At 36.7% G+C, this 20,555-nt stretch overlaps 2 protein-coding genes across 4 annotated transcripts; both read right to left on the bottom strand.

Moving 5' to 3' along the window:
• Positions 1–1,316: 1,316 nt before the first annotated feature.
• Positions 1,317–14,337, bottom strand: LOC105058437 (uncharacterized). Its single transcript, XM_010941379.4, has 15 exons — positions 14,198–14,337; positions 12,953–13,159; positions 10,542–10,607; positions 10,400–10,451; positions 9,135–9,274; positions 7,376–7,477; positions 7,186–7,281; positions 6,961–7,064; positions 6,789–6,870; positions 4,990–5,082; positions 2,641–2,705; positions 2,155–2,167; positions 1,966–2,046; positions 1,637–1,745; positions 1,317–1,534 (listed from the first exon to the last, which is right to left on the bottom strand). The coding sequence occupies exons 2-15, from the start codon at positions 13,070–13,072 to the stop codon at positions 1,419–1,421; spliced, it is 1,239 nt and encodes a 412-aa protein (XP_010939681.1). The 5' UTR covers positions 13,073–13,159; positions 14,198–14,337; the 3' UTR covers positions 1,317–1,418.
• A 91-nt stretch (positions 14,338–14,428) lies between these two features.
• Positions 14,429–20,037, bottom strand: LOC105058438 (uncharacterized). 3 transcript variants are annotated; one of them, XM_073249476.1, is made up of 5 exons: positions 19,670–20,037; positions 19,432–19,592; positions 19,105–19,344; positions 16,454–16,564; positions 14,429–14,878 (listed from the first exon to the last, which is right to left on the bottom strand). In XM_073249476.1, the coding sequence occupies exons 1-5, from the start codon at positions 19,896–19,898 to the stop codon at positions 14,690–14,692; spliced, it is 930 nt and encodes a 309-aa protein (XP_073105577.1). In that variant the 5' UTR covers positions 19,899–20,037; the 3' UTR covers positions 14,429–14,689. The 3 variants fall into 3 exon arrangements, with proteins under 3 accessions (XP_073105577.1, XP_073105576.1, XP_010939682.1); XM_073249475.1 differs by having other exon boundaries at positions 19,105–19,592; XM_010941380.3 differs by having other exon boundaries at positions 19,162–19,592.
• Between the last annotated feature and the right edge of the window lie 518 nt (positions 20,038–20,555).

Below are 20,555 nucleotides of genomic sequence, written 5' to 3'. Positions count from 1 at the left end.
ATATGGGGGTGAGGAGATCTAGAAGCTCTAAGAGCTAGAAGGAGATCGAATGTCGAGTCGAGGTGAAGATTATTAGGATTTGATGCCGCAAGATTCAATCCACACTGAGCTCACAGCGAGATCCAAGATGACGAACGAAGTCCAACGAGCTCAAGAACAGTCTAAACAAAATTCAGACGGTGAAATTACGTGCGAGAGAAGCTGCACGAAGATCGAAGCGATGAAAGTCGATGGCGAGCTGGTGGAGGCTGCGAAAGAGCGAGCACACGCAGCAACACGTTGGCTGGCCGCAAGCATGTGGCTTGACGTGCGGGCGCGGCCCACGCAGATCCTCACTCGATCCACATGCGATGTGTGGACCGACGGTCCATGGGGACTACTGTGGACCAATCGAGCATTTTTCATCCGATCTCTTGCAATCCATCATGGACCGAACGTATTTCGAAGGCGATTCTCACGATCCAAGATGGGTTCTTGTGGACTGATGCACAATCGAATGGCGACAGATGATTTCGATCGCGATTGAACGATTATTGAAGGTTCCAAAAAGATCAGCGGACGTACAGCATGCAATAAAACACGATCGAACGACCAGGGACAAGCCAATCTTAATCGGTTCAGAGGCATGTTCGGATGATAATCGGAGTGCATATCCGATCAAAACTCAAATTCAGATCTGCAGCAACGAACAAAGGAGAGCACAATGTGGTGTGTTCGATCGAGGACCCAGAATAGTAACATATTCTAAAGAGATGTCGACAGAGAACAGGAGCAAAGACTTCACACAAACTGTCAACAGCGACCACTTCAAAAGTTCAAAAAATCTTCCTAAAGAGAGCTTCTTGTGAAGAGAGATTGGATGTATAAAAATTGAAGATACGATCTCCTCTAATAATTTTCTCTTTTTCATAATAAAGCTTGCATGCTTTATGAAGATGAACTTTTTGACTGATTTACATATTTGATTGTGTTTCTGTTTTGTTTCTTTTTTCTTTCTACTACGACGCGTGATATTAAAAAAATCCTGTGAAGATGATGTCCTGACTAAACATCCCCAATAAAAAAAGATCGAAGATTCCTCTTTCAAGTTGGCAAGTAGAATATCCAGTCTAATGGTGTAAGTTTAAATATATTTTTACTGAAAATAATTGTTCTAACCGACTGCACGATGCCTTTAAAGAACTCTAGGCCCGTGCGAACCAGATCCACTTGGTTATGCAAATGAAACACACATTGGTCAGATCTGAATTCAGTTTGTGTGTGGATCATGGCATACCTTTGAACCTGAATTGATTTGCTTGCAGTTCTACAGTAAATTATTTGCAATATGCCTCGTGCCAGTGATACTATTTCCTTCTAAAAATAAATTCCTTCTAATAATAGATAAAGTTTCATGCTTCTGGTTTGCCTATTTCCATTCAACTAGTATGTGCGGTTGGTTTCTTATTTACAGTTTGCAATCGGATGGATTCCTCATCCACAATTATAGGAGGTATACTCCATGTTCCAAAGGCATGACCCGAAGTTGCCCCTCCTACAGAACAAAAGGATGATGAGGATTAATTGGCAATGTAGAAGGTACTAAATCACGATTATTCATAGCATGATTTGAAACAGGATGGGAATTAGTATCCACCTTCCATTGTAGCTTCTTCACATCTTCTCCAGTATTTTAATGATAATTCGGGATCCAAACACTTTGATAATTGCTCATACTTCTCTTCAGCCTCGGTAATGCATTTCGCCTGGAAAAACAGGGGATGAATGGTTAAGGATTAAAGATGTATAAACTCACTTCGTGACGCAGCCAAACATATGCAATGGATAAACCAACATCAGTTGCAATTGGTAATGTCTAAACCAAACTACGAAATTTTGCTCTCTAAGAGATGCTGTTTATTCATCTGGAGGCAGTAGCACATTGTATAGAAGCTCTAACATCTTATACGCCTCAAGTAAACTCACCAACATTCTTGGTGCTGCTGAAGCTCCATATATCCCGACAAACATTCGCAATATGTTGAAGCTATTCTCTATAACATCATCCTACAATATACAGGTGAAATGACATCCAAACATAAACAAAATCCAAGTTATAAAGACACTTCTCAATGTTGTTGTGACTTAAAGGCAATCTTATGAAGAGAAGCACACCTCATAATCATACCTACAGAAAAATGAAACCACGTCACTCACTCAGAAAAACAATATCTTACCAGAAAAATAATACACAAATTGAAGTTGAAAAGCAAGCAGTCAAGTGAGGGTTTGTATTATCCAGCTTTGATCATAGGTGGTCAAAATGCCAATTGGCAGCAGTCACCTTGGGTATGAAAACTCAACCACTAGTCTTATGCCAAACATGCACAAGCACCATCTTATTTCCAGCCATAAGCATGCATTCCAACATTCTAGACACGTGAGTGCACTAACCAATAAAATAAAACTGCATTCTGAACATTTCCACCAGGTGTATTCAAATGATTCAAGACTAATTTAGGTCTCTCAACAGCTGGGGCATTGATAGTGTCAAACAAGGGATGAATATTTAGAAGTAGATTTATGTCACATGGTAGATATGCTCAGTTACATCAAAGAAAGGAATTTACTTGCACCAAAAAAAGAAAGGAATGCACTTACAAGTCATCTGATACCTCAACCAGGAATTCTGATACTGATAGGAATTCCATATGCAACTCATTGACCTTCAAAACAACTTGGCAAATAGGAAGATATTAAAGTGTGTAGAGGAATTAATTAACATAAAAGACAAATTTCCCATTATACAAATGAATAGCTAATCTGTTTAAGAAAATCATCATTTGAACAGTCTGAAGGGTGGAAGTTCTTAACAAAGAACAAATACTATTGCAAAATAACTTGGCCCATGTTGACAAATACAAATTTCATTCATTATCTGCTCATAAATGTCTCCTATGTTTGGAGAGATCTCCTAGAAAGTCATGAGAACAATTTTGGTATGTGTGATGACAAACTGCACTTATCATCTTATTCTTTTTGGTGAACTCTTACTCTATTCTAGCTAGAGATTGATAACTAGCAGAAGTGGAGAATATCATGCAAAAATCTTTAGTTGTCTGACTAGGTTATGGCAAAATAATGATCGATTTTCTTCCATCCATTTTGCCAAGCATTCCATACACCAATAAGTCCTCCAATCTAGTGCAAATGCTTCTATCACTGCATTGTTGCTTTGGCAGGATTACTATCCTGTCACTTCCTCAAAAACGATTACTATCTTCTCAACCTTCTTTTTCATGCTTTCATCTCATGCAAATCAAGTGATGGCACATTAGGTTAATTACCATGACATTACTATATTGAGAGATATAGCTATTAATTGGTCCAAGGCAACAACGGATCTCATAGGGTAATGTGTGCCAGCATACAAATTTTATACCTTGTCAACATATTTTTCCAATAGACATACATCGCAGTAAATATTCTGATGACTTTTAAAGATACAAAATAAATCGCCAGTTCACATTAATCCATATAAAACAATATGTTGACAATCACATGCTGATTATCAGAGTGACCTTGATGGACCTCATCAATATAAAGCAGGTGGGTTTATTGCACCATCAAATTTTTGGCAAGCACAATAACTTTTGTCAAATCCAAATATCAGTATTGAATATTTCTAACAAATCCCAAACATGGCACCTACGGATTCACTGAGTTGAAATATACATAAAATTCAACACGAGGCTCAAATAAAGATAATGATAGTTTAAGAAATTACGATGCTCTTCATGTCATGATGTTCCATGCATATTTGGGCGGTAATGTGAGGCTGCAAAGAGGGTAAGTGTTTCCTATCAATTGCACATGACCATGGCCTCCATAAGAATTATCCACAAATTGGAGCCATGGGCATGCCTTGTTCTATGAACAAGCTAATAGGCTAAGAGATGCACCTAATAGACCATGCAACAGTCAATATCCTACAAAATATTTGTGATCATGGCCAGAACAAACTTGAAACAATTAGCATGCATCTGCAGTAAAACAGCATGTGCCTTCTAAGTTTTAAGAATAGCAACGTGCAGTGGCTATTTTTTGCATAAAAAATATTGCTCAAAGGAATGAACAAGACTTCATTGTTTCAAACCTATAAAATTTCCTAACATCATCCATGCCTGCTCTCCATTAGCAAAACAATGGATCGTGGGAGATGGTGAACCAATCCACTCAATAATGATGAAAAATGGTTCCATTTCTTTCATCGACTGAATGCTCATATGACGAAAAATGGAAGCACACTATCCATATCTAATTATGCACAAGAAATGAACAAATAAGTGATTTTAAACCATCCTACCAGAATGTTGGTGGAATTATCCACCCCAGACTAGAGGGTTACATGTTCTTTCTGCAACTATTGTCAACTACCTGTTGACGGAAATATGCCATTCATAAGGAAAATGTGTGCCTTAAATTATGTGCTTCACCGTTCTTAAACTTTCCGCCAGCCTCACACCAAATAGGCAGTTCCATCACATTTTTACACTCATTTATCCTCCTAAATATCAGTTTCCCATGGGGCCCTTGGAACACTACGCTTTCCAACAGTGACAGACCTTTAACTCGGGCAGCTCAAGCAAAGTTTCTGGATGTCCTAACCACAGAAACAAGTATCACTAAAAATCCATGCTTCCAAACCTACTTCCATTCCCTATGTCACTTTAATCTAAGAACAACAAGATTTAATATTTCCTTCAAGACTCCTCACATTTTGATTGCAGAGTGAAAGGTCTTCAATTACTGACTGGAAAAAGAAAAAAAAAAAGAAACACACTGCTAGGTTCTGAAATACCAGTAATATTGTTGTGCATGATGCGCTAAGCTTCAGGTAGGTATAGAAATTAATCATGTAACACCAAAATACAAGACCTTGATTCATGGAATAAAATCTAGTCACATACAGTAACCACAACAAACTTGAGCTGACTGAGAAGCATTTACCTCTTGACCTCGTAACTGATACAACAAGAGATTCAATACTCGATAATCAAAAGATTTGAGATGAATTGCTCTCATCACATCTTCAATTAATATCTGAACCAAAGTTAAATGTCAGGCTGAATCTTTACAAGAGAAGAATACAAGCACAAACGGGAAAACCAATTTCAAATGTATAGGGTTATGTATCATTTCACTGATATAATTCTTGGAATGGGAAACGAGAATATAGACAGTGGCATAGATGACAAAATCAATACCAGAACAAAGTGCACTTCAAATATATAATATTACAAGTATCTTGATTCTTGATATTCGGCCATTCCAGAATCTCATTTATAATGAACTACCCTAAAATAGTCGATACTTGGAATCGAAATGATGTCTAACCAGAGGCCCATTCTAAATACATTGTGTCATTATAGCTGCCACTAAATCCTAAAATTGTGTCATTATAGCAGCCACTAAATCCTAACCCATTCTGTAGTCAAAATCTCCATGCCGGCCCTTTCTCCATTCTTATCCTTCACATCTCCCTCCTTAACTCACCAACCCCTGCTAAATCCACTAGCCTAAATTGTGGCTCATCCAAACCTTAATACCACCAATAATCAAACCAATCAATACCCAAAGAGAAAAAAAAGAGAGCTAGGGAGTTCTTTATGTAAGCAACAAATGGTTATAAATGACAACTACTATGCACATCAGAGATTTGTAAATCAAGATGATAAAGATGTAGCAAACAAGAGCAAGAAGTGAGGGTGCCTATGGATGTAGGACTTTTATTGGGAAGAATGTGGCTAATTTATTGTCATGAGAAAGAATATGAATAGAATGACTGGATAAAACAAAAATCTGCCAAATGCTGCTCGCATGTGCACAGAGAGGAGACTAGGTGATGTAAAATCACATGGGGATGGACTCCATATGCATCGGTTGACCCAACAGGTTAGGGAATTTAATGTTTTGCTCACTTTTAATACTTGTTTTCTAGTTTTCAGAAAACATGGGGAAAAAAGAGAGCATTTTTGCAGATTAAAGAAAATAAGGAAGCTTTTAGGTCTGCCTACAGATTTAGATGATGGGTAAGGGGACTAGCATGAGAAAGTTAGATCTAGAGGCTTTGAAGCTTTTAGAAAAAGCTTGATACTGACCCAAACTTAAATTTCAGGAAACTGTAAAAATTTTTATGCAATTTCAAGGATTACAAGAGCTGATTTTGACAAATTAAATATGAGATATTTTAAATCAGATTGCAAATTAAATTACAAGAAAATATTTTCATGTATTCAACAATTAAAAGTAAATGTTAAATCAGAAAAGAAAGGGAAAGGAAATAGAGAGAAGAAAGAAGAACACCAGAGAAAGGGATAGGAGGCCAAATCTGGACAAAGATACCACTTTATTATTGTTCAAAATATTCAGCATACATAACCTGCTCAACAGGCCCATAGAGGTTTTTCATAGATTCATTTGAACTCTCAAAAGATAGGTGTTATAGCTTACTGATCCGACAATAGCAATTCATCAAAAAGTATTAATATCAAGGCTCAAAATCTGAAAACAGTCTTAGGCCAAGCCCAAATTTATTATTGGGCCAAACACTTTAGACGCAAGCCCAACTGCCACTCCACGACTGAAGCCCAAGACTAAAAATTTTTGGCCTGAGTCTTCAAGCCAGTAGCCAGACCAAAGAGTTTCCAAAGTAGGAATGTTTTCTTGGTTAAGAGTATCTAGCTACTAAGCAGAACAGAGCCAACTGTGGGAACAAGCATAGAAATCAAGGGGAATATCAGAGGCACCTTCCTTTTTCTCATCAACAAGTGACAAAGCTTCCTCTCAAGAGCCCAATATTCAGCACCTGATCTGAGTTCAGTTCTTATTCTAGATAAAAATAAGGCAAAAGCAAGAGTTAGAATGATATTTCCCTCTAATCAAACGTTAAATGAATACTGAGAAGGCAAGATGTCAGACCGCTCTGTCAGTAGCCCTTGGCATTGAAGAAGATGGACAAGAGGATCGAATGGATCAGGTCTGGAAGCTTCATTAAGATCATTGGACACACTTTGATCAGAAACCTGCACCAGGTGATATTGAACACCAGTTACATGTCGATTCAAGAGTTACAATGGGTAGAGGGGATATCTGCCATAAATTTCTCATCCAAAAATATAATAGATTGAATGTGTTTAAGCTTACTCCCTTCAATATACAACCCAAATTATCATATCTGCTTTCTGAAGAAATTAAATCCTGCGATGACAAACGCAAATCCTTTTCATTTAGTGTGTCTAGCTGTTGCAAGAAAAATAAAGGTCATCAGTTAGCACATGAATTTGTCCTAGATACAGAGAGGGAAAAAATCATGAAAAAAATTATCTAAATGTACCTGATAGATGTAGCTCTCTGTAAAAGAAAGAACAGGGAGGAACTTAAAAATAGATTGTGGTTTGTTTACATCCATCTCATGAAACATGAAATAAGACCTGCACTGTTATTTGACCAAACATCCAGTAGACTGAAATAATTATAAAATGTTTCTAGGATCAGTAACAGAAAATTTAAAGCGAATAGCATGTTCTCGTCACCAACAAATTTAACTACATGAAAAATTACTGAAAGGATACAAACATTCAAAAGATAAACGAATGAATTACTTGTTAGAATGATTGTCTATCAAAAAGATTGGACATTATCAATGTTTTCACATAAGGGAGAAAATAGAAATGATATTGAAAGTTGAAAACAATTTCAGTAAACAGGCCGAGCAAGTCATTAGATTTCAAAATTCTACAACATACATTCAACATAATAGACTAAAATGTGAAGTAACAGAATGCAACTAACCATTTTTGGTTCCCACTTGGTCAGTATCTTTTGAGCAAAATAAGAACGACAATTTACTAACATCTGTCAGAATTTATAACAATATTGTACCAATGCCATCAAGAATGCTATCCATTGCTATCCTTCAATATTGCAATGAAAATTTCTGATTGGAGGGCCTGCTGCCCAGGAATGTGGCTCTGAGTGCAGATTACTTTTGGGCCCACATGCCATGTTGAGTAGCAACATAATATGCTGTCATATTATTATTTATTCAGCACCATATAAATGGCAAAGTAGCACCAATTTAATAGTGCATTGCCACGCCCAACATCATACATATTATTAAGACTACCAAAAGTTTTCATGAAACAAGTGCACCAATACTCAAACTAGCACCAAAATCATTACCTTGTTTCTACTCTGTGCGGTTATAATTCCAGTAACAGCAGCTGTAACTATAACATTGAAATGAGATTAGATGGCTTAGGTTTTAGATTAGGGTTTTAAACCAGAAAATGGTAACAGATATTTCATGCTATGAGTGTTATAAGACCTATGATGTTAATTTATGATCCACTACTTTCCCTTTGTTGGATCTCCTAATTTCTTATGTTAGCTCCCACAAAGACCAAACATCATATCAACAATGACCAATAACAAGGGACAAAAAGAAAAATCAAGCTATTTGATGGAGCTTTAGAACACATTTATGCATAAGAGCGATCTGAGGGAAAAACGACAAGAGTATGTTATGAAACATCCAGAGTAGAGTTACATTTGTTTTGATTTTCTGTAGGCAACACGTACACAGTCATGAAGATGCTAGACTAATTTGTTTCTTTTCCTTACCTGTGCTAAAGAACTATTCATCATCACATAAGATATTCCAACCACAATCTAACCTATGAATCATTCCCTATATTCAGTTGTTGCAGACAAGAGTTTTCATTGTTTGTTTAGCTACTGCAGTGCCAACCACAGGTGGCACCAACAACATGAGAAAGAAAAGCATCAAGTTAAAAGGAACTAAACTTTGTGGGGAATGAGAAAATTGTGTCAGTCAAGACTAAGGAATTCTGATATGCATTTTTCAACAACCAAAAATCTTCATAATATCTGAGAATATGCAAATAAAATCCTTAAGATAAATGAGATAGTTTTCCCAAGTCAAGCTTGTGTGAATTCAATATTTATCTGGAAACTAAACGAAATCTTGAAAATATCTGCACAAGCAAACCAAAGAGGTTGCATAGAAAGATTACCGTTATTATTTTCAAATGTATTTGAGCATGCAAATTCAAGGATAATGAATTACTTACAAAATCTTCAAGGGTAGAATTTGCTCGTTGCATTGCATCAAGTCCAATCATAGGTATATCTTCAGCTTCTGATTGATGAAATTTTATTTCATTTTCAAGGTAAGACTGGGATGGAAGCTCAACATAAATCTGCTGGCTATCTGCATTTCAACCAGACTTCCTTTGAGAAACTTATGGAATGAAACAAGTACCACTTCAATAGATGATGTGAACTATAATTTTAAATTGTAACCAACAAAAAAAAATGTTCACTCTGAAACACCAACAAATGGAAATCTTAGAAAGTCATAAGTAAAATAATAAATAATGAAGTTTTAAATTCATACAGTTATAATTCACTATTTTGTTTGCTATCTTCTACTAAAACCAGTAGGAAGCAACAAGCAAAAACAAAGAAGTGACACCAAACTCTTAAAAATTTTGACATTGTATCTGTCAATATATCCAGAATGAGAGAATAGGTGAATTCCAAGTAGAAAACAAGGCAGCTGCCACTGTAAAATAAACCATCGGATGTACCTACGTTGCAGTAGTGAAATAAACAACTCAAATAGAAGAAACAACTGACCAACAACCTTCCAAAATGCACCTGTCTTCTTTTATTGGTCATCTGCATGCTATTAGAGCGAACAACCCCACAAAGTCCAGATAATGTAACAATGATCATGTTCTTCCTTTGTATTTAATCATCACCATTTGCAAAAACTCACATCCTTTCTATTAGTCAATTGAACATTAGCAGCAAGAGTTGAAGAATCAAGACTTCGTTAGTCATTGACAAAGAATGTCAGTCAGCCACTGTCATTTTAAAAGCAAGCCCACAAAGTCTAAGATAATGTAATGTCAATGATCATGTCTTCTATTATTGGTCATCTGCACACCATTAGAGTGAACAACCCCACAAAGTCTAGATAACGTAATGTCAATAATCATGTTCTTCCTTTGTAGAAAATCATCACCATTTGTAAAGACTCACATCCTTTCTATTAGTCAACCGAACATTAGTAGCAAGAGTTGGGGAATCAAGACTTCTTTAGTCATTGACAAAGAATGTAAGTCAGACGAGGCGGGACGGCGGCACGTCCGTTCCATTGGAAAACCGAGACAGCCCCATCCCACAGGATTTAAAACCTTGATTTCAAGGGCAGGCAACTTTATCTTACTCATATGAACCATCAACACTTGGTAGCAGCAGTGATAATAGAACAAAACAACCAGGTTTAGGTGCACCTCATGGTTGAGTTTGTTCTCTAACATATAATTACCTTCCCCAGTGACAAAGAACAGTGCTTCTTCCAGCATTTTAGCTGAGATCTGCTAAACAAAGGCATCATACTTATCAGCTGAATAAATCTCATTAATAGATATAGTAACAAAACAAGAAAGTCAACCTGCAAACTGATTTACCTTCTGAAGAAGCTCAGATATCAGATCGCACCTCTTCTCCAAGCTAACCATACCACATGGTTGCACCTTTGTGGAATCAACTTCTAATTAGGCAAAATATATTTACATATGATTGATGGATTAAAAAAAAAAAAAAAAAAGCAAGCTAAAGTCTCAGTTTAAAGTTTAAACCAACTGTAGAGCAAGAATGCAAACATATCATGCCAAGTTCTTCAAGAAGCATGAAGTGATCCTATAACTTCCAGGTCTGCCTGGAAATTGCTTTTTAATAATAAAAAGTATCCTTCTTGAGGGAAGATTTTTAACAATATTTTCATCCCAAAAACATGCCGAAGAACATGAGGCACAGTTTAACTCTTAACATATCATTAGCTTGATCTTCCCTGTGTTGCCATGCCTTCTATTAAGGACGCAATGCTTTTTATTAAGGTAATTCCAGAACTGATAGTACAATTAATGTGAAATTAGTGAAAATCGAGAAAAAAAAAGAAAGATAATCCTAGTGCCGATTGTCTCTATGTAGAACGATAATTGGTAAGTAAATTTTAAGTAAATAACTTCTTTAAATTTCCATTATTCACTAGTTAGAAGTTTTTAAAGGCCAAAATGATTCATTAAGGGTGCAATCCATAGACTAAAACGCACTTGATGAGTCACAAGAATGCAAGGAAGTAAGAAAAGGAAGATGGATTTAGAGCAACTAACTTTACAGGCTTCAGTCAGACTGCTCCAAGTCAGTTACTTACATAGGGTGAGTTTATGTCCAACCCGAGCCCAAATCAAATAATATGTTCTAGGTGCAAGCCCACCCATAGTGGTTTTTCCAAGGTCCAGGCCTAAGCCCGAGTCATTTCTGGAAATGCATCTGCAGCCTTATGGGTGCTTGAAGATTGGCTACGGTACATGGAGGAAAAGTTATAACATGAAGGCCTTTATCCAAGTTAGAGAATGAAATGAAGGAAACAAGAAGTATAAAATGTTGGAGAGGTTTAATCCCTCAATCGCTCAATTGTTGGGATGTTGCTAATGCAGCAAATCACCCTTTATGTGCATTATATCAAGCAGTTGGAGACTCCAATTCTAATTCGAATGCTATGCTTGTATTCCCCCCAGCACACCACTCATGCCATTTTTACCTTCGCATATGAGGTGCCTCTCATAAATCATAGCCTAGAATTGGAGCAACCCAGCTCTTTGAATCTGACTTGCGAGAGCCTTGGTCCAAGTCCAACGTATTAACATCCATGCATCAACTAAATCTCTCTGATTTGTGTTTCAGAAAGGAGGTTAAGTTTTTAAATTCATTTAACAAGAAAACTCGGACCTAAATCAGTATGCTGAAGCCTGACATAGAATTTTGTAAGAATCACTGAACTGCCTCAAAGTATAAGATATTTAACTTAATCACACTGTCCTCACAAGATTAAGCACACTCTTGCAACATCCTGAATTTAACCACTGCTTAACAATTTTTTACCAAAGTTTTTTCTCGTATGGTTAATGGCTGGCTTAACTAATGCCATTCCTTGAGACCAAGCTCTTATGAAACACCCTGAGGCTTATGGCTGAGCCCATCTAAGTCAGGCACACAATAACATAAAGAGGCATACACAAGAAGCACGGCTTGTGCCTCATTTGCATCTTCCGTAAGACCAATACATGGTAGGCTTACATTGTTTCCATTACTAAGTGAAGAAATGGATCTATCATTTCATTTTACAAAATTCGATTGGGTATAGAGTCAAACACAAACACTTCTTATGACAGATTATAAACCAAAGACTTCAAGCTTAGCAAAACATCATAGAAAAATAAGTGCAAATCAGGAAGAGGTCACTTTTAGTTTTAACTCGAGAAATGTGCACATTGCAAGAAAACTGCATCAAGACTTGCCTGCCAGAGTTTGATATGGTAATACAGCCCAAGCAAAACATTCATATCCTTTACCTTGCCCTTCCTACATTATTTTCTGTTAATGGTCAGTTAATGGTCGAACTTATTCAGTAGTGCTCGTATAGAAAAGAAAATCCATGAAGAAACATATATTAATTTACCATGATTCAACCTTCTACATTTTGATTTGCGATTAACTGTTCAAAAGTTTCTTCTTTTTCTTATATTTTCTCCACGAAAACTGGAATGACCGGACATAATTGACGAATTAGGTTTAGAAAAACACATATCTAATGCTACGAACTCGGTATTTCAACCTCTCCAATCATTCCTCGCAAATGATCGCATAAACCAAATCAAGCCCTAATCATTTCGCACTTCAACGATCACGGTATCGATTCAAGTCGAGGTTTCGGTTTCTGGGTTTTGCGTTCCCAACCGATGGTTGGAGTAAAAAAGCACAAGTGGGGCAGGGAAACAAAAAAAAAGAAAGGAATGACAGGAGAGATTTGGAGTACCAGGAAGAGAAGGAAATGAGCGAGGAAGCGGTCGGAGAACTGATCGTTGAAGGAGAGCCCTCGAGCCTCCATGAACGACAGCATCCTCTGAACCCTCTCAAGCTTCCGCAGAGCTTCCATTGGCGTCCGACGGAGAGAGATCGAAGAAGGCCACGATGCTAGAGTCTTCTGTTCTTTTCCTTTTATATAAGCTTCATGGCATATTGACTGGCGAACAGCGGATTTGCAAAAAAAAAAAAAAATTCACTTCATTATCAGATTTACAATAAAGGATTAGTTTTTGTGTTTTTGGCAAAGCGATGTATACTGGGGGGGGAGTCTAGACAATTCTATCAGGAGATAGTAGTGATGGTCTAAACAAAGGGAAATTTTTTTTGCATCGCGGGCCGCATAGAAAACCTAACGTGGAACGTAGTATTTTATGTAATTGATGTTATTATTTTTTAATATATATTTAATATAATTTTATTTTTTTATTTAAAAATTTTGAATGATAAAAATATTTTTATTTTAAAAAAAATTATGATATATCCAGATATCCTACGTGTATAAAATTATAATTTTAATATATGATATCATAATATCTTAAAAAATAAAAATAATTTTATCATCTAAAATTTTCAAACGAAAAATAAAATTACAGACATTAAATATATGTTCAAAAATAATTAAACAAAAATACTCTTTCTATATTATGATATCTTGAACCATATTATAATTTGATACAAAATGTCATAATATATCATAAAATATCATAATTTTCTAAACTTGATATCCTACGTATAAAAAATCATAATATGCCACAAAATATAATAATTTTTTTTAAAAAATAAAAATATTTTTATCATATAAAATTTTTAAATAAAAAAATAAAACTACAAAACGATGGTTACATCAATCAATCACATAAAATGATACACTCCATATCAAATTTTTTACACTATCTGTGGTGCACAAAAAATTTCTCCTAAACAAAAAGATACATGCCTTCCATAGCTTCATACTGGGAACAGGATTAGATCATGGCCTGTTGAGTAATTGCCCAAACTTGAAAAAAAATTGAAAAAAATTATCAATAAGGGATGGAAGTATTTTTAAACACAACCATGTTTTCTGAGAAAACACCACAACTGAATTATGCAAAAAGACTGCCAATAGATTGTCCAAAAATTACTGGAGTATCAGTTTTACAACATGCAATAGCTGATCCAAAAGCTTTTATCATGAGGAATAATGGCAGCTCACCGTATTAGATGATTTGGGAATGGAGCTGGTTAAAATCAAAGCCAAGAATATTCCATTTTAGAACAAAAACTCAATCTTATCCTCCGAAAAGTCACCTCGTTCTCTTGCCAAGAGAGATTTACCAAAAATAAATTGGTCAGATAGTCTTGAGACTAGTAACTATGCTCGCCATATGCATCCACATCGTAATCTGGATACCTCGTTCCATGGATGCTCATTCCAGCTCAGAGGTAGCAAAAGTTAAGAGTGAATATTGCATATTGTTTGAATAGCTTATTCCAGCTTGGAGCCTTCCAATGTTCTTAGCATCATTTTTTTTCCCCTCAAAATACTATCTTCAGTCATGATTCTTGCAATTTAGATCAAATTGGAACCGTGTTTACATCCTTATTTCTTTATAACAACACCGATGCACTGCTTTCAATGTTACATCAAACAGAAATGGCTTCTTGAGGTCTTTGGAGAGGAAAAGGTACAAGCTGAGTAGTTAAACTAGGCTTTGTCATTGTTTCCTCCATAACTGCATGCCTGAAATTCCAGCTCTTTTGCTTCTTCCTTCTCTGGAACCGAATTTCTTGTTCCGATGCCGTCTTGCTCCGATACAGAGCCCCGCTTACTATCTAATAGTCTCCCGGTTTTCCCAATTGCAAGGATCAACTCAAGCTGCTTTTGTTGTTGTTCCTACAGAAATTGCTCAACGTGGAAAAATGTCAAGGGAAAGAATGTAAAAATATAGCAGTCATCAGCATGCAGAAAAGTTAACTCAAAGCAGAGAAGATGAAAGGTATTCAAGCTGAAGTTCCAAGTTAATATTCTAGAGTGGATTTTGATCCCAGCTAGCTTAAATATTATAGTAAATTTACATACTACAGGTTCAAATAAAAAAAAAAAAAATTGAATTAAGCTGCAGAGACAAGTTCATAGGCTGCATATTTGAAGATAGCAATAAGACCCACAAAAGATCATTTTACTGGATATTTGCAAAAATAATGTGTCATTGGATGTATATAATAATCTTTACCCACATAAAAGATAGTGACAAGTAGCACAAGTCAGATCTAGTAGAGCAGATATGGTCCAAGATTTTTCTAGTGATATATTCCAGATGGATTAAAATACTACAGATAAAGAATCAGACTCTTGAAAACTGATTTATTATGTGATAATTATTTAGGTAATCTGCCATTAATCACAAAGACTTTTTGCTAACTATAACCCCAACCATCAAGACTAGTTTAAATTATTTAGGGACAGCATAAAGAACCCTTCTTCCCCATTCTGTCTTATCAAAGCTGCTTCTTCATTGCAAACATTTTCAAATGTTCCCACAAATGACATGCTATCTTCCTGGCCTTCAAACTCAAACATGAGCTTCATACATTCATTGCATGTACATTCATGAAGCTCCATAAATCCATTATTTAACAAGGATACGCCAGTCCAGCAAATACAGCCTTCATTTAGTATCATTTATATTGATAATATTGCCCTTCTTATAGGTTTAGTTGAGTTATTCCTGAAAACAGAAGGCATAGAATCACATAGAAACTGAACTATGCCATTGTAATCATGTGGTAGCACTACCAATGATTTCCTAGATGATACTAAAAGCAGGCAACCATTGTTAACAGGATATCATAAGTAGGAAGATTTTACAAATGGAAAAACCAAGGTCTTCCTTACCAACTTGTACTGCCTTATACTGACCATACTGTACCATGCCAGTAAAGCATTGGTACAAATACTGATGTTCGGTCTAGTACATGAGCCAAACCAGTGTAATCCGAGCAGAACCACCTAGCACCAACCTGTACTGCCTGGGTTCAAGCAACACCATAGTTGAGAGCAAGAAAAATTTATTGGGAACCTATCTCAATATAGGATGTATACTATATTGTGCCAATCGTATGATACTGAACTGGGAACATACCAGTACAGTTCCCAGTACTGGTGTCCGGACCTTGGGAAGAACATTACTCACTCAGTTGAAAATTTAATATAGACCCACCAACACTAGGTTCCTTCTCATAGAATTATTTGATAATTTTTCCAAATAAAGGAGCAATATCCGAAAATCTTCCATAAAACCACCAAAATATAAGAATAATTGAATGATAAATGTCATGACATTTAAAATACATAAAGATACAGGAGGGATGTAAGTTGGCAGGATACAATTATATTACTCAAGAATGCATAAAATACTTGGGGGATAAAGGTACCTGTAAGAAAGGTATGTGCTCAGGGAAGACTTACCTGCATTGCCAACAAGACCTTCTGGATTTCACCAAGCTCCCTTTCAAGAATGTCTTCTTGCAATGCAAGTGCTCGGGTAGCCTCAGAGTTCTTCTGTGCCAAAGCAGCAGTCTGCATGCATCAATTATACTTCAACTGTGAGAATAAAAAAGACTTCTCACATTTAATATCATAGAAGTCTAATGTTTACAGCAAGAATGCAGGATCCACAGCATTCCTTCAATGACCACTTGCTACTTTGTTTATGCTTCTGAAAAAAATTTTGTGATAAAAAAATAATGATGCCAAATGATATTAGAATTTGCAGAACATAGCATGGTAGAGTTAATGAAGAACATAGAGGTATTGAAGTTCAGGTTTTATCTGTGCCTTAGAGATGATTGTAGTTCCCAAAATCAAAATTTATTATCCTCCCCTTGCATCCAGATTCTTTCCAAGTGCAGTGTAATGTTGAAGGTTTGCTGCTTTGCCCCTTGGTTGCATAAGCTTAAACTACGATCATTAAAGTATAGATTTCATGGAAGGCCACTCTTTTGCCTAAAGTTGCCTTCGCTAGAAACTCAGCATCAATTTCTAGAGAGCAAATGCCAAGTTAACCGCCAATAGAAATTTTGCTTCACCATTCCACAAAGCCTTCTTGACGTGGAGTTTTGCTCCATAACACATTCCATATTAAATGGGAGAAGACCTACATGAAAATGGTGATGAAACTCGGGTATAATGGGTCCTTTGTGCACGAGGCAAAAGCAAAACAAGTATCTGACAGTCCATGATTTCATCATTTTCTTTTTTGTTATTGGTTGGCAAAAGCATCTACATATCAGATTTTGGACATTTTAGGATGCAAAACGCCACTAAGCTAGGTGTTGTATCCTCTACAAAAGCTCACTCCCACTTTATTAACTTTCATATGCTTCCACCTTTACATTGCTGATCCCCCTAGGTACTGCTACCACAACAACCACCATGATCAATTTTAAATCAATAATTTGTAACTACAATTACTTATTTTTGCCCTCTTAAATATAGACAGTAAATAAAATTTGAAGAAATTAAACTTGAATAATTTAGGACCATTGCTTGGTGCAATGGTAAAAGGCTAGGGCTGACAAAGGCCAATGGCCTGGGTTCAAGTCGTGGGGCAGCCACTTTGTGCAAAAAATGCCAAAGCTTAGCTCTATCCCAGTCCACCCCTCCCAGGGCCATTGCCAGGACCATAACTGCATAATAGTCCTCTAAACCTGAATGAAGATCTTATCTAATTATAGTAGTAATCCAGTTCTGAGATTTTTCTCCTAAAGCAGCACCATTACAGCCTAAAGTAATAAAATGCATGTTGCCATACCATGTAACTATTATAAGGACAAATGCTATCAAGGTATGCAATTCAATAGGCATAACACTTTTATGCCACATATGTTCCCATCAAAATATATAGATATACACAATGCCCTACGGAACCCATGACCTCCATAAAGCCACACATTTGCTAGTAAAACAAAGACAAAATCATACAATGGAAGTCTGCTAGAATGAGGAGACAACAACTTCTAATCTTCTTCCCTAGGCACAGATGTCCAACTAATTAGTACGAAAAGAAGAATGCAAAAAAGAAGAATGCAAATGTAGATTAGAAAACATGTATAATTTAATTCCTGAGAAGATTGATATAGGGAAACCAAGAGTTAGTGCATTCAGTGGTCATTCACATATGTTGATGTTCTAATTAGGTGAAAACAAAAAAAGTGATCAAAGGATCACAAGCATAATGTATAACAAAGCGTTAAAGATACAATCGGCTTGTATGCAAGGAGCTGCAAGGACAATATACATTTTCAGACACCTACAGAATTATGATTTGGCACCATTAGCTAGCAGAGATAATTCTTTCAAACGAAAAGAAACAGGAAGTGAAAACATTGATACTGTAAAGCACAGGATGCCATAATCTCAAATCAATGTTGCAATCCATTTTAATTCAAATACTATATCACCATTGAGAACGTCATCCTTATCATTTTACAGGATTCCAAATTTCCAATTAGGAACGTCAATAATGTTTTATTACCTGTATTGAGATCTATTAATTTTAAAGACCAGGAAAGACTGTACATTTACTGTCTCACCTCCAGTCATGTATCATGGGTTGATACAATGGTCTATCATACCAAACTGTCTGTGCTGATAAGCTACCAATACAGGGTTTATCAAGACAGAAAACACTGGTTTAAATAACTGGAACATGCATAAAGGAGTTATGAGGAATTATAAGTGATAGTGGTGAAAAGAGACTTTCCAATCACTACAGGCCTACACCAACAGTCAGCTTTGGCCTGCATGTCTTCACCCATCACAATTGAACTCACCGCTGACCCACAGTAGGTACCATGGTATATGCAGTTTCTAGATGATATCTTGTTAGATGATGAGAAAAGGATAAGGCTAAATGCTAAACTAGAATTAGGAAGAATTTCTTTGCAGGATAAGCATCTATGTAATCAGCAGAGCTAAGATAAGAGTATAAAGAATTCATTAGCCCGACAACTGTCAGGTGAGGAGTTCTATTTAGAACAGAAGGAAGAAGTGGTAGGATGTTTGGCACTGAAAAGTGTGACAGATTTATCCCACAAAAAGCAAGAGCAATGAAACACCTGCATTTGAAGACCAAATATATCCACATACAATTTAGTGGACAGAAAAAAAATTACTTCATTAATTGGCTCCTTCAAGGCCTTCCTTGTGACTCTTAACCTAATCCCAAGCTTCTCAAGCTGCCTTGAGAGCACCCGAACCATCGTCACTGAGCTCTGTAGGTCCTGCTCCACCTTCTCGACTCTTCGCACCAAATCAGCATTCACCCCATTCTCATTCACCCTATACAGCCTCTGCCACTGTCTCCAGCGTATCAAACTTCCAATCACCAAGGCACTAACCAAGAGAAAATACTGACAGACAAAAAACCTGTTCCCCAATGACACCTGAAATGGTTTGGCCACTCCTGGGAGCACCGAACCAACGAGACAACCGATCGAATAGATGGCAGGCGGGACAATGCAGAGCACTTCAGCAACTGAAAGGAGTTTATTCAAGCTCAACTGGCCCGGCACATCTCTCTGTGGACTCTCATCAACGCTCTCACCTAAAAAGATAAATTTTTGAGCCTTTTTCTCTGCTGCTTCTTTATGAAGAAAAATTAAGTTAGGGCTTTCCTATGACCTGATAACCAGACACCAGTTTGCCACCGAGACGCCTTCCAGCAGGGGACGGCTCTCCTCTGGGTGAACACAAACCACCTCGCCTGCGACAAAAGAGCTGGAGAAGGGGAAAAATTGGAGAAAGGAAGGATTTTTACGGGATTCCTCCGAATGGGCAGGGGGTAAAGCCGGTCCGGATGAGGAACTGTTGATGAATTTTGAGCCGAGATAGCGGCAGTGGCGACTGACATCGCTTCTACTCCGAAGCGCAGGGGGTGGATTCGTGTTCTATCTACTGCGAAAATTCGCAGAACAGGGTAAGCATTGGATTGAGGTCGGGATTTCGATGGAAGCTGGGGCTAGGGTTTTGGAAGATGGGAATGGGAGGGGGGGGGGGGGGGAGGGGGGGGGATGGGGGAAGTGGGGACGAATGGGAGGGAAGTGTTTCCTTTTTATGTGAAAAAAAAATACAAAAATATAAAAAAATATAAGGGCATTAGATTGCTTGTTTAAGTGTTCTTTTTCCTTGCACAAAAAAAAAAAAAAAAAAAAAAAAAAAAAAAAAAAAAAAAAAAAAAAAAAAAAAAAAAAGGCATTAGATGCTCGTTTGAGTGTTATTTTTCCCTTGCAAGGAGGGAAAACCAAAAACAAAAAGAGGATTACCAACCACAAAAACCAACAATTTTGGAACCTCTGACGAGATCCCTCCCCTCAATGGTCCTGATTATACTCTATGAATCTGTGGATCTGGATTGTATTTTTTGCACAAAAAAAAATTGACATTTTTATTTTTTATTGAATTATCTATTATATAGATTTTAAAGCACTCCAATTTTATTCATAGTGAAAAGAGTTTGAAATTTATAAATTAGAGATTCAAAAAATGGTAGTAAGAAAGTCTCCTTCTA

This window comes from Elaeis guineensis, chromosome 15 (assembly GCF_000442705.2).
Source record: "Elaeis guineensis isolate ETL-2024a chromosome 15, EG11, whole genome shotgun sequence".
Lineage (NCBI taxonomy): Eukaryota > Viridiplantae > Streptophyta > Magnoliopsida > Arecales > Arecaceae > Elaeis > Elaeis guineensis.
The sequence above is the reverse complement of the archived record's forward strand: the minus strand, read 5'-3'. Positions and strand labels throughout refer to the sequence as shown.

Coding starts and splice junctions, on each gene's coding strand:
- LOC105058438 (XM_073249475.1), bottom strand. CDS start 19,898: ATGTCAGTCGCCACTGCCGCTATCTCGGCTCAAAATTCATCAACAGTT. Junction 16,565..19,104: donor TATTTGGTCTTCAAATGCAG/GTGTTTCATTGC, acceptor TGATGCATGCAG/ACTGCTGCTTTGGCACAGAA. Junction 14,879..16,453: donor AGGTCTTGTTGGCAATGCAG/GTAAGTCTTCCC, acceptor CAATTTCTGTAG/GAACAACAACAAAAGCAGCT.
- LOC105058437 (XM_010941379.4), bottom strand. CDS start 13,072: ATGGAAGCTCTGCGGAAGCTTGAGAGGGTTCAGAGGATGCTGTCGTTC. Junction 1,746..1,965: donor CAGCAGCACCAAGAATGTTG/GTGAGTTTACTT, acceptor CTGTTTTTCCAG/GCGAAATGCATTACCGAGGC. Junction 1,535..1,636: donor TGAAGAAGCTACAATGGAAG/GTGGATACTAAT, acceptor TTTGTTCTGTAG/GAGGGGCAACTTCGGGTCAT.